The sequence below is a fragment of the Phyllopteryx taeniolatus genome, chromosome 10, assembly GCF_024500385.1.
Source record: "Phyllopteryx taeniolatus isolate TA_2022b chromosome 10, UOR_Ptae_1.2, whole genome shotgun sequence".
Classification (NCBI taxonomy): Eukaryota; Metazoa; Chordata; class Actinopteri; order Syngnathiformes; family Syngnathidae; genus Phyllopteryx; species Phyllopteryx taeniolatus.
Window position 1 is genome coordinate 12,933,434 of NC_084511.1, and position 12,412 is coordinate 12,945,845.

At 41.6% G+C, this 12,412-nt stretch overlaps 2 protein-coding genes across 4 annotated transcripts in view; both read left to right on the forward strand.

Moving 5' to 3' along the window:
- The first annotated feature begins 64 nt into the window (after positions 1-64).
- Positions 65-6,377, forward strand: LOC133484363 (dual specificity protein kinase CLK2-like). 2 transcript variants are annotated; one of them, XM_061786790.1, is made up of 13 exons: positions 65-224; positions 826-986; positions 1,366-1,609; positions 2,137-2,239; positions 2,499-2,565; positions 2,633-2,749; positions 2,826-2,992; positions 3,069-3,163; positions 3,262-3,391; positions 3,467-3,549; positions 3,624-3,703; positions 3,798-3,888; positions 5,770-6,377. In XM_061786790.1, exons 2-13 carry the CDS (start codon positions 826-828, stop codon positions 5,941-5,943), a joined length of 1,512 nt encoding a protein of 503 aa, XP_061642774.1. In that variant the 5' UTR covers positions 65-224; the 3' UTR covers positions 5,944-6,377. The 2 variants fall into 2 exon arrangements, with proteins under 2 accessions (XP_061642774.1, XP_061642775.1); XM_061786791.1 differs by lacking the exons at positions 65-224; positions 826-986; positions 2,137-2,239 and having other exon boundaries at positions 1,469-1,609.
- Positions 6,378-6,681: 304 nt separating this feature from the next.
- Positions 6,682-12,412, forward strand: part of LOC133484367 (uncharacterized) — a 44,563-nt gene continuing 38,832 nt past the window's right edge. Inside the window, exons 1-2 of one of the 2 annotated variants that reach the window (XM_061786795.1) lie at positions 6,682-7,481; positions 8,095-8,164. In XM_061786795.1, coding sequence (XP_061642779.1) covers positions 7,185-7,481; positions 8,095-8,164 — 367 coding nt within the window. In that variant the 5' untranslated portion in view covers positions 6,682-7,184. The remainder of the gene's footprint in view (positions 7,482-8,094; positions 8,165-12,412) is intronic. The other variant, XM_061786796.1, reaches the window with a different exon arrangement.

Here is a 12,412-nt window from a genome sequence, read left to right on the forward strand (position 1 = left end):
AGTGGCTGAAGTTGTAAATCAGGGTGCGACATTGTTACGTGTATTGATAGGCGTAGTTGTGTGTCACGTGACGGTCACGGAGTCTCTTTGGTCAACTCGGCGATGATACTCAGCATTCGCCATCTTTGAGAGACATTCGTCGAATATACATTCCAGCTTTTAGTAATATTGCTCCGTAGCATCGTTTAAGTAAACCATTGTGACATACGAGCATTTCGACTGAGGTAAGCCTAATCATTAAATGGTGATAAAGTGCCTGTTTGGTCGGGCGAGGACATATTCCGTTCGTGAAGGCTAAATTTAGCCAGTTAGCTTCTCCAAACGTCGACGCTTCGGCAGCACGGCCAACATGGCTGCTGTTTGCTTAAACTAAGCTAAGGCTAACGTAGCTAATTACTTGACGGCTTTATGTGATCGACATCTGCGTGGACATTTTTGCATTGCGGATTACATGCAATTTTGTATTATAATTCCAATGTGTTTAAACAACGGTAAAACAACGTTCGACGAACTCAATTTGGATTAGGTCCAGATGCCAGTATGTACAAAAGTAGTACATTTTGGTTGCATTCCTCATTACGTTTGTTTATACGAGCTTCCTTATTTAAAAATAAATACATAAAAAAAAAAAAAGATGCAGGCCTCATTGTATGCTGCATCTGCGAACTGCTGTTTGGTATTTTAACACCGCGTTGAGCGTGGCTAAGTGCATATAAGGGCCGCTGTTTCAATATGTACTATTGCTACATGTTTGTAACTATGTGCAGTTATTTCCTCGACCAAGTTCAAAGTGAGTATTGTGGTTTCATTTCTTCTGATATTTAGATGCGCCATTGCACGCGAGTGTACTCCCTGGGTGTCTGGCTTGACGAGAACAGCTGGGAAGAAAGAATGGAGTATCGCAAACGGAAGGCCAGGGATTCGCACAGCAGCGAACGAGAAAACAAATACAGAAGAACTCACCGACATCACAAGACTAATGACGGGTAAATCGAAATGTCACTAATGCTCACTTTTTGCTTATTGAGCCAACGCACCCATTTTACATAAAAAAAAATAAATCCAAATAAATTATCACAGCACACCAAAAAATATAAATACTGAAATGGTGGTGATCTCGTTTCATTGGCATAGATGGATGAACAAATTGAAAATTAAGTGAAACTTTCTTGCGCCACCCCTGATGATCTCTCACTGCACACTCGGGCCATGGCACCCTGCTTAGGAATCGTTGTATTAGAACTCAAGAGTGGGCAATAAAAAATGTGCAGTGGGCTGCAAATGTCCTCACGCTGGATTTTGGATATCCCTGTATTAACCCCCTTTCTATTCACTGCTTTGGGTTGTTGTCGGATATTTTTTTAGGTTCTTCCTGGAAAACCGAAGTTTAAACTACAGTCAGGACTCGAGGTTCAGGGAGACCTGGGAACACAGTTCGGACATAGCCTGTGCAGAGGACAGCCGTGACTACACCTTCAAGGACAGAGATCGTGACTGGCACCATTACAGCAAGTCATCTGGGCGCAGCGGGTGGAGTCGGAGGAGCAGACGAAGCAGACACAGAGACAGAAGACACAGGCGGAGCCACTCTCGCCACAGGTCTTCCTCGGTACGAGTAACCTCTTTTCCTTTCCACTTCTGCCTGTACCACAAACCATCAAAGGGTCATTATCACTTTTCTAGCCAAGCTGTCATACAAATTTTTTATTGCCATAAAAAGTAGGAACATAACGGTTTAGAAACGTTATTGTTGTGGTAGAGGATCTAACATTAGTGAATATAATGAATGACACTGTATTGCAAGAGTTGCAAAGACATACATGTAAAAGACTTGTCACTTAAGTTCATTTTTTTCCTGCACTACTCTGCGAAAGTCTCATCTGAAAATCTTGTTGCCATGTTTTTCTTCTGTAACGCACACTATGTGGTGGCTGGCGCCCAATTTCTCGATGGGGCTGAATTTGAATTTGCTGCTCCGTCCAATCGCCTGGCGGTGTTACTGAACGGGCCGAATCTATCCACCCCTACAACTCCCCCCTCGGCCTGGTTGAATGAATGACGATGTCGCGTTGTGCTGGCCTGGTGCTGACTGATGGGTTATTGATGTGGTGGCGGATTGCGGCGGTTCCGATGCAGAGGAGGAGCCATCGCCGCAGGAGCAGGAAGAGATCCAGGAGTGTTGAGGATGATGACGAGGGTCACCTCATCTATCACAATGGAGACATGCTGAAAGCGAGATGTATAGAATATATACCTTTTTTTTCTACTGTTCACAATTTTTCTTTCACACTCTTGTCTGGTCTTTATTTCTCAATATTAAATAGAAAATATATTTTGCGTTAGATTTATTTTTAGGTTTGCTACTTCTCGTGTAACATTAAACATTCAACTTTGTGACACTTATTGTCAAGCCTGTACAGTAGTGGAGCTATATAGTGCAGTGACGCAGCCAAAAGGGAGTGTTTGAGTTTCTGACATTCGCTCTTTATTTTGTGTAGATGAGATTGTGTGTACTCTTGGAGAAGGTGCCTTTGGGAAGGTTGTCGAATGCCTCGATCACCTAAAGTAAGAAAGATTATAACTTGCTGTTTAGTTTATTATTAGATTTTAATGCTTTGCTTATGTGTTCCAGTAATGGTGCACGGGTGGCTCTGAAGATCATAAAAAACATTGATCGCTACCGCGACGCAGCAAAGTCTGAGGTCGCTGTGCTTGAACATCTAAAGTCCCTGGACTCTCAGAGCAAATAGTAAGCAACCACACTATATTGTTTGTAACATTGACACATGGGATCGATCCTTGACATTGCTGTCTTTCCTCAATAGCGCTTGTGTTCACATGCTGGACTGGTTTGACTACCACGGACATGTCTGCATTGCCTTTGAGCTGCTCGGCCTCAGTACCTATGATTTCCTCAAGGAGAACAATTTCATTCCTTTCCCCATAGAACACATCAGGAAAATGGCCTATCAGATTGTTCGTGCTGTTAGATGTGAGTTAATGTGACACGTACTGCTTGCAATTGTGTTTGTGTGTTTGATGCATGTCTTATGCTCGTCTCTTTTCAGTTCTGCATAAAAATAAGTTGACTCACACAGACCTGAAGCCTGAGAATATTCTCTTTATTGATTCACAATATGATCTGGATTACAATCCAACAAAGGTAAACATGCATGTTAATATTTAATATTTAGTTTAATTGTATTCACATTCAATTGAATTCTGCAGTTTGATCAACACATTATGTATTATCACCCATAGAAACGAGATGAACGTACATTGAAGAGACCTGATATAAAAATAGTGGATTTCGGGAACGCTACCTATGAACATGAGCATCACACATCTGTGGTGTCCACACGTCATTACCGTGCCCCTGAAGTCATTTTAGGCAAGCAGTGCTTTAGAAAACACTAAAAACATGTTGTTTAGTGACTACTACTTGAGTGTACATTTTGTCTTTCAGACCTAGGCTGGGATCATTCCTGTGATGTCTGGAGTGTGGGATGTATCCTCATTGAATACTACCTCGGTTCAACTCTTTTCCAGGTGTGTGGCTACAGACTATCAAAGGGGAGTGTTACTGTCCAAAGCATTTACCACGTTTTGTTGTTAACCTTCAGACTCATGACAGCAAGGAACACCTTGCTATGATGGAGAGGGTCTTGGGCCCGATTCCTGCAAATCTCCTTCAGAAAACCAGGTCAGCGACAGCTTTAGGAAGAAAACTAATCACTTGTGATGTGTTGCCCTTGGTAACCATGGTGAATGTTTCCCAAACTGTTATTGTTCTACAGGAAGCAGCGGTATCTTCACCGTAGCAAGCTGGACTGGGATGTCGACAGCTCCGGTGGCCGATATGTCAGGAAACACTGCAAACCACTCAGGGTGAGAATGAGAAGACTGTATGCTGGCACAAACATACCCTTTTCTTTTTTTCTTCCATGGGCAAAAGTATTGGTTTTGCTTTCAAATCTCCGGTCTTGTCCTGAGCCAATGGCTAATGCTGTTGACACTTAACAACAAAATGACATAGAATACAGTTGCCTCGATGTTAAAGGGACATGTTTGCACTGTGAGGTCACCCAGCTGAAAATTAGTGACATTGACATTACTAACATTGTTAGTGATGTGCGGATCTTTACTAAAATATTGATAGGGATACCAGACCTTTATAGTCTAAAATTGATTTTCAAATCAAATTATTTGAGGTAATGTATATCATATCAGCAACACAGTGGAAAGTAAACTATTGTGATCGTTTCTAAGTGGTATGCTCTCGGTGAGAACAAATTGTTCTTCCGCCTGGGTAAATGTGTTAGCGCATTGGCATGCAGCTCATTAAGTCAATAAACAAGGTCATGTGTGGAGCTATTTCACATCCACAAACAGCCAATCATTTAATTATACAGAGCAATAGAGATAAAACAGCCATGGTGAACTTGGAATAATATGTACTAAGAAATATGTATGAAAAGTAAACTTACCTGTAAAAAAAATAAATAAATATTACTATATGCAATTAGTCTAATTTGCTAACTGTTAAATGAAAATTTTGAAATGGACGTATAGACAAACCTGTGCAATTATTGTGTTAAATATTGACTTTCAGTCACCCAGTATTATAAAACGACAAGTGCCTGAGTGATACCGCAATATACGTCATTAAAAATAAATTACTTTCTTGTATTCTGTATGAAACTATGATTTGAAATACACTACATTTTTTTTTCCGTCTGGTGCTACAAGCTGCAGTGAACCAAAGCTCAGTCAGGTCAAACCAACATTACATGACAGAAATAATGGGTGCTAACTTACTGTAATTAAATTACTTTATTTTTAATTAAATGACTTCACTCACACCAAAACTTTAGAGCATGATTCGACAGAACGGCGGCATGTTTACGTACAACCGTCAGTGTCAGTAGATTGCTAGGTTACATAATGTTTTTGTTGCCTGCTTGCGAGCCGTATCGTATTAAAAGTACGTGAGCATACCTCAAGCAAACCTTAAACCAACGGCCTCTCCTGTCCTGAGCACTGGTGACCACCAACACACGTTTTCCCCCATTTTATCCTTATAATACAAAGTCGCCGCACTCCACTCTTGTCGTCTCCACGGTAACGAGTGTATCCGGTTGCATTTGAGTTGAAAATATAAAGCCCAATGATCGTAAAAAACGGGATGCGGTGGTATCGGAATGCAAGATTTTATTGCAGTAGTCTGACAGTGCAATCTTGAAAGAGCGCATTTGTCTTGTTGTCTGACACACCGCCGACTTTTTATTTATTTATTTATTTATTTATTGTTAAATAACTATCGGCCGTCAGATATTTACAGGACACGCAAAAAAGCTAAAAATAAACAAGCTTTTGGATTAAAATATACTGTGCGCGATGGCGACGCGGAGTAAATGTCTTTTGCGGTTGATCGGATCGGTGAATTGACATTAAAGCCGATCAGCATAAAATGTTAATTATCGGCCGATACCGATAAGGCCGATAAAATCGGTTTAAAGTCTAGTAAATATTACTTTTGATACCTCAGTCATTTGAGGTACTGAATAAGCAGTATCATCTAAGAAAGGAAAGCGGTGGTATCAATTAGGAGACACACAAGTAACTCTCTGTTCAGCAAAAGCCAAAATCTATTAGTGGCGGCCCACCACAGATAAATGTGTGAAACACTGTTTGACGGTACCTACCCTTCATATTATTCTAAAAAAAAAAAAACATTTAAAAAATCTTTGCCCCTATTCCTCCAAATAGCGTTACATGGTGTCTCAAAGCGAGGACCACCAGCAGCTATTCGACCTCCTGGAGAAGTTAATGGAGTACGACCCAGCTAAGCGCATCACGTTGGATAAGGCACTCCAACATCAATTTTTCTCCTGCTACCACAAGAGCAGCAGTGCAAGCAGGAGCTCCAGCAAAAAGCACTGAACTCCTGAAGTGTGTCGTCATGTGACATCTTCAACACTGCGCTCAGTTCCGGCCTCAACATCCTCACTCTCCAGGAGAGGTCAACATACATGACTGCATCAGTCCTCTCCCGTCCTTGGCCAAAACTCATTCACATCTCACCATTTGTATGTAATGAATCACCAACTAATGCCTATTTATTTGCCATTTATAATTTTCTGGCAGAGCTGTAGATTTGTATTGTTACTTGTTGGTCCAAACAGTCTGTTCTTTTTGCATTGTACAATTCCTAGTCAGTAGTATCATTGATTGTCAATAAACAAAAATTGTCTCCACAGCATTGTATTGTAAAAAGTTATATTAGGCAGAAAAATCTTTGTACTGTACATAGAATTGATTATGGTATTTTTTTGCTGTCTTGCAGTCCCTTTTTTCAATAAACATGTCAAACACTGGGATTGCGTTCTGTTTAGGACAATGCAATTGCCTCTCGGGTACGTAAGGTGGCAGCAAAATGCTTTTGGAAACCCAGTCTTAAGCGGCGGGGAGGTATTTACAGTTCGGTAACCCGTAATATACGTTTAAAATCTACTCTTACTAAAAAAAAAAAAAACAGAGACATGAATGGTCCCTACATACCTTAAAACAGGCCTACATTGCACCTGATCCAGACTCACTCATTTGCCATTTGTTAGGCATGGGACATGTAGGTGTTCATTGCCGCAAATTAAATAATTAGCAAAGATCGAAGAACGTGATACTGTGGTCAATATGCGCTTGAGGCGATCTTATTGATTTGGGCGTGGGCTGCTGTGGGCTTTGGTCTACAGCAACCGGGCGTTCTGGAACAATTTGCTGTCTACCTATCATCTGTCAATCTGTGGTGTCCCACGTGGTCAAGGGCGGTCTTATCTGGAGTTGAATGTGCAACTTTTAATGAGGCAAACAATTGCATGCGCTTCAGTGCTTGTTGCACTTAGTCGGCGCAAGACATAGACAGTCAACCTTGTAACGCAGCAAGCAACACGTCAAGAGGCACCTCCTTACCCCTTTGGGATCCGCATCGCACGCATCTGTTCGCGGCGTGGACCAGTTGCACACCTCCTGTTCCAATACCAGAACATTAAAAGCCTGTGGAGGGATGATGTGGCTGTGTCACACCCGTCCATTTTAGTCCACGGAGGCTGTTAAGGAGTATCACCACCCAGACGCGTAATTCCCATTCCGTCCACTTTTTCAACTTCTAAAACAGGGATTTCAGCATGGATTCCTTGCACGACTCTGCCGGGGACAGCAAGTCGTCTGTATGTCAGTGCGCACCCAAGCCCACCGTCCACCGGTGGTCTCCCGGGCTCGCCGTGGCCGTGTGCGTGCTCATGTCCCTGAGCTCAATCAGCGTGTGTCTGCTGATGAGCTTCAAGACTCTCCAGTTGGAGCAGAGACTGAAGATGGAACTGGACCGAGCGACTCAATTCAACCCGGCGCACGGGAGTTTCTTCGACGAGGATGGCAGTCTGGTTCCGGAGCTGAGCACCTCCGTGGGGAAGCTAGTGGAAGAGGTACTTGTCGTGACTTAAAACACGTTGACAGACAGGCTTTGGGTTGCATTGACGATGACTATTGTGCGTAAAAGCTGCGTACCTGGATGAAGAATGTATTTTTTTTTTGTGTAATCGTGGCTCAATTACATTCCCTGTGTGGAATCAAACACTTGCATTTGTCCAATTAGTCTGTCGTTGAAGCTCATAATATTAGTTTGACAACCACTGATAAGAGCTTCCCCTCACCTGCATGGGGCCCTAAGCAACATTTTGGGGCCCCCTATTTCTGCCAGTAATTGGTTATTGACCATTCATATACCTACTTTAAACTTACTCCAGCAGTGTTGTATCGCTGTCATGTCTGTTTAATGTTATTCTGTCCTTCCTCAATACTTGAGGCTTTTAACTGTTATTGGTTGCAGGGACCCAAGCAGGTGCTGAGTTCACTTATGCCTGCTACTGATGACATGAAATCATGTAATCGGGGGAACAGAAACAAAAGAGATCCAATAGAGGAGCTGTATCAAAATGCTTTAACCAGAACAATATTGTTTTCTTTTGCTGCCTAATGAAGTGGTTAGTGAGCATAAATTCACTAATAACTTTGTATTGCTGTTTGTGTATAACGCAGAAAGTCATGGTGCTGATGCCAAAAAGCAGAACAACTCGAGATGTTGGGCAAGAATGTGCCTGTCCTCCAGGTATGTTTCTCTCTGTCTTCATCAAAGTAATTGAACACTCAAATGGTTCTTACATCAGTGACCGTGTGAAAGCCAATTGTGTGTTTGCCAGTGATGCCTTTGGCACTGGTCCGTGTGTTTCTTTTTCTGTGTTGGAGCCTTCAAATATGTTCCGTAAGCTTTTATTGTGACATCGGTAATCGAACACTCACACTTCTGCCAGTGGGAGATGCTCATTTTGATCCATTGGGCTTCTTCCTGATGCAAAGGGAAGTTGTGATCCACACATTGTAACTCCCTCTTGTTTCCCTCTGAACTCAATGTGAAGTGCTATACTTAACTGGGCTGGTGTTACATGTACAGCGAGAGGAAAAAGAATGTTAGAACCCTTTAGAATTACTTACATTTGACATAAAATGTGGTCTGATCATCTAAATCACAAGAATTTAGCTACCTCATGACCTGGACAGCTTGCTATCATCAATGGAAAAATTAATTTCCACGTTTATCAAGATATTTTGCAGAAGAACTTGAGGCAATCTGTCAAACTGTTAAAGCTCAAAAGAGGGTGGGTGTTGCCACAGGACAATGATCCAAAACACAGAAGCAAATCAACAACAGAATGGCTTCAGAAGAAGAAAATACGTTTTCTGGAGTGGTCCAGTCAAAGTCCTGACCTGAACCTGATTGGGATTCTGACATCTCAGAAATCTTCCTGAACTGCAACAGTTTTGTAAAGAGTAATGGTTCAAAATTCATCCTGATCATTGTGCATGTCTGATCTGCAATTACAGGACACGTTTGGTTGAAGTTATTACTCCCAAAGGAGGTTCAACCCATTATTAAATCCAAGGGTTCAATTTGATTTTCCTCCCTTTCCTGTGAATGTTTACATATTATTTTTTATACAGATATGAACACATGTATTTTTGTGTGCTATTAGTTTGAGCAGACTGTGTTGTTTAGTCTTCGGATTTAGATGATCAGACCCATTTTATGAACAGTTTATAATAAAAATAATAATAATTAATTGTATTCGTTGGTGCCTTTCAAGCCACTCAAGGTCCCTGAATAAACATAGTTAAAATAAAATGAATCAATGCAATAACTATAACAAAACATCAATTAAATGGGAAATTATATGGGAAAGGTGGCATGGTAGACGACTGGTTAGCACATCTGCCTCACAGTTCTGTGGACCCCAGTAAGGGAGGAAGGAGGAAGAGTGATGGTGGGTTTGGTGGAGATGTAGAGCTAGGTGTCATCTGCATAACAGTGAATGTGTGAGTTGAATTTAAGGAAAATATTGGCAATAGGTAGAATGTAGGCGGCACGGTGACCGACTGATTATCACATCTGCCTCAGAGTTCTGACGACTGGTGTTCAAATCCCGGCCCGCCTGTGTGGAGTTTGCATGTTCTCCCCTTCCCTGCCTGGGTTTTCTTTGGGTACTCCGGTTTCCTCTCACATCCCAAAAACATGCGTGGTAGGTTGATTGAAGACTCTAAATTGCCCATAGGTGTGAATGTGAGTGTGAATGTTTTTTTTGTTTATATGTGCCCTGCGATTGGCTGGAGACCGGTTCAGGGTGTACCTCTCGCCTGAAGATAGCTGGGATAGGCTCCAGCACGCCCCCTACCCTAGTGAGGATAAGCGGTACAGAAAATGGATGGATGGAAGGTAGAATGTGATCAAGAAGAGGGGGCCGAAGACAGAGCTCTGGGGGACACCAGAAGAAATGGGGGATGGATGAGGTTTAAATGTTTTTATTTAATCAAATTGACCCAAATTTATGCTACTAAACCTGACTTTGTCTCCAGTTGTGATATTTACTGGTCCGCACTCACAAAGCACGATGTTAGATTATACATGCTTGGTGTCCCAGGTCAGTTTGTTACAGTTGTCAGAAAACAATGCTGTAAGCGTTGTCAGGCGCACATTGTCTTGGCAATTGAATTTTTGATTCATGTTTACTGCAGGCGGCACTGGTTAGAGCATCAGCCTCACAGTTCTGAGGACCCGGGTTCAATCCCCGGCCCCGCCTGCGTGGAGTTTGCATGTTCTCCCCGTGCCTGCGTGGGTTTTCTCCGGGCACTCCGGTTTCCTCCCACATCCCAAAAACATGCATTAATTGGAGACTCTAACTTGCCCGTAGGCATGACTGTGAGTGCGAATGGTTGTTTGTTTCTATGTGCCCTGTGATTGGCTGGCAACCAGTTCAGGGTGTACCCCGCCTCCTGCCCGATGACAGCTGGGATAGTCTCCAGCACGCCCACGACCCTAGTGAGGAGAAGCGGCTCAGAAAATGGATGGATGGATGTTTACTGCAATAGATTCACGTCTGTTCTGATGTTTATCCATCATCAGTTTATACAGTCCTTTTCAACAGTTTGGACATGTTTTCATTCTATGTAATGAGAAGGCACGTCCAAACGTTTTACTCGTATGATGTAAAAATATTGCAATGCATTACTGTGAAACCTCTAAGGTCAAACATAGTTCCTTCCTGGACATAAGGGTCTTATATCTGATTTCAAGATGTTCGTCATGTGCATATTGAATTAACAGACATAGAACAACCATCAAATACAATTCTAACTTGCATGCTTCCCTTTGCCAGAGTAGAAATGATGAATGAAATGGAGTAAAAAAGAAAGAAGAGATTTCTTTCCATAAGAAATAACAGAAGTAGCAATATTCTTTTGCAGGGTCAAATTCTTGCTATCATGAACCTTTTATGTACTGTTCTAATAATTTTAGCAACTTTTTGACCTTTCCAACCACAATACAAGTGTAAAAGTAACTTAACCACGGTAATAGTACAACAATGTATTACTCTAACCTTTACATAAAATGATTATGTGTGGTCAGAAGTATTACAAAGGTGCTAGTGCACTTTTGAGCTGCCTGGAGTATTACTAATACTACTGCTACTAATACTAACATTAATCCACTTATGTAATTGTTTGTTGTTGTCGTTGTGTGCTGCAAAAAGCCAAAGAAAAATCCTAAAAGCACAGAGATCCTTAAATGGTCGCTGAGTTGAAGTCTCCAAGGGTCGCTGATGTTTAATGTGTAAATCTGAACCCTGAAGTTTCGTGCACCTTTACGGCATAGTGTCGAAAAAATCAATTTAGGTGATTCCGAATTATACAACCTTAAGGGTGTTGGACTTCAGATGCTTCAGTGTCTTTATTTTTGTAATTTTTAAACCTGGCAAGGAACCACATTTACACTGGTTTGCATCTTGAGCTTTGGAAAATCCTGACATAGCTGTTTTTGTGGGTATCTTTTAACGTGAAGCGACATGATTAAAGTTTGTTTGTATATTTTCCTAGTTCCTGCAAAAGTAAGCACTTTGTGCACATATCAAAATAGTGCATTTTTATTTTTTATTTTTTTAAGATGGCTATCTGCAGGTTTTTGGGAATTTCCACTCATGGCTCCCCATTTTCACCCGTCCAACAACAGTTGGAACAGGTGAAAGTGTTCACAAGTGGAATTTCTGGCCTGTTGTCAACACATTCTGTTTTAAAGTGTGAGGTGTTGTTTGCCAAGATGGAACGCTGCCTCTGACTGACTGGACCAGCCACAGCCAAAGCTCCTGATGCTTTTAGCGCAAGTGTGGCTCCGACTGTATGCAGCCTCATAAAAAGTTGATTCGAACCAACCTGTTTTTTTTTTCTTTTTCTTTTTATCATTTATTCAAATATTACTACATCTTTATACAGCTCAGGGCTTTATTGATCTCATAGGGTGGGGATGAGAAGTGCAACATCAAGTGTTTGTCTTCTTTTAAGGAAATGCTGTATGCAGACACTATAAGAGTTTGAACAAGTGTTATAATATTTAAAAAAAAAAAAACAATAGTTGTTATGGCTTTGTCTCCATCGAAAGAGTCTGATAGACTGTTTAAATGCCGCTGAATGTTGCCTTTTCATACCTCACTTACGTTTCCATTTTCAATGTCATTTAAAATTAGTTAACACGTTTGCCGTTCTGCCAAAAAGCATGTTGCCATGATGTGTGTTAGTCAGAATCTGAGCTGCACTGAGTTTGTTTACCGAATAGGCGTGTGGCTTGAGCGTGAGGCACTTCCTCTTCTTGTCCCTTATACTATGTTTAGTATGAGTCTGAAGGCAATCACGTTTTAGGCCACTGTGGACAAAATAGGATGGACAAGAGAAAGCGCTGGAGGACGGGATTGGCAAAAATGACACGCTGTGATTAAAGTGGATGCCTGGCCAGATTTTGAAACAGTCAAAAAAA

What these genes read in the sequence shown, in the direction of transcription:
- LOC133484363 (XM_061786790.1), top strand. Translation starts at nt 826, where the DNA reads ATGCGCCATTGCACGCGAGTGTACTCCCTGGGTGTCTGGCTTGACGAG. An exon ending in AGACATGCTGAAAGCGAGAT is followed by an intron (nt 2,240 to 2,498) that starts GTATAGAATATA and finishes TATTTTGTGTAG; the next exon opens with ATGAGATTGTGTGTACTCTT. An exon ending in AATCTCCTTCAGAAAACCAG is followed by an intron (nt 3,704 to 3,797) that starts GTCAGCGACAGC and finishes ATTGTTCTACAG; the next exon opens with GAAGCAGCGGTATCTTCACC.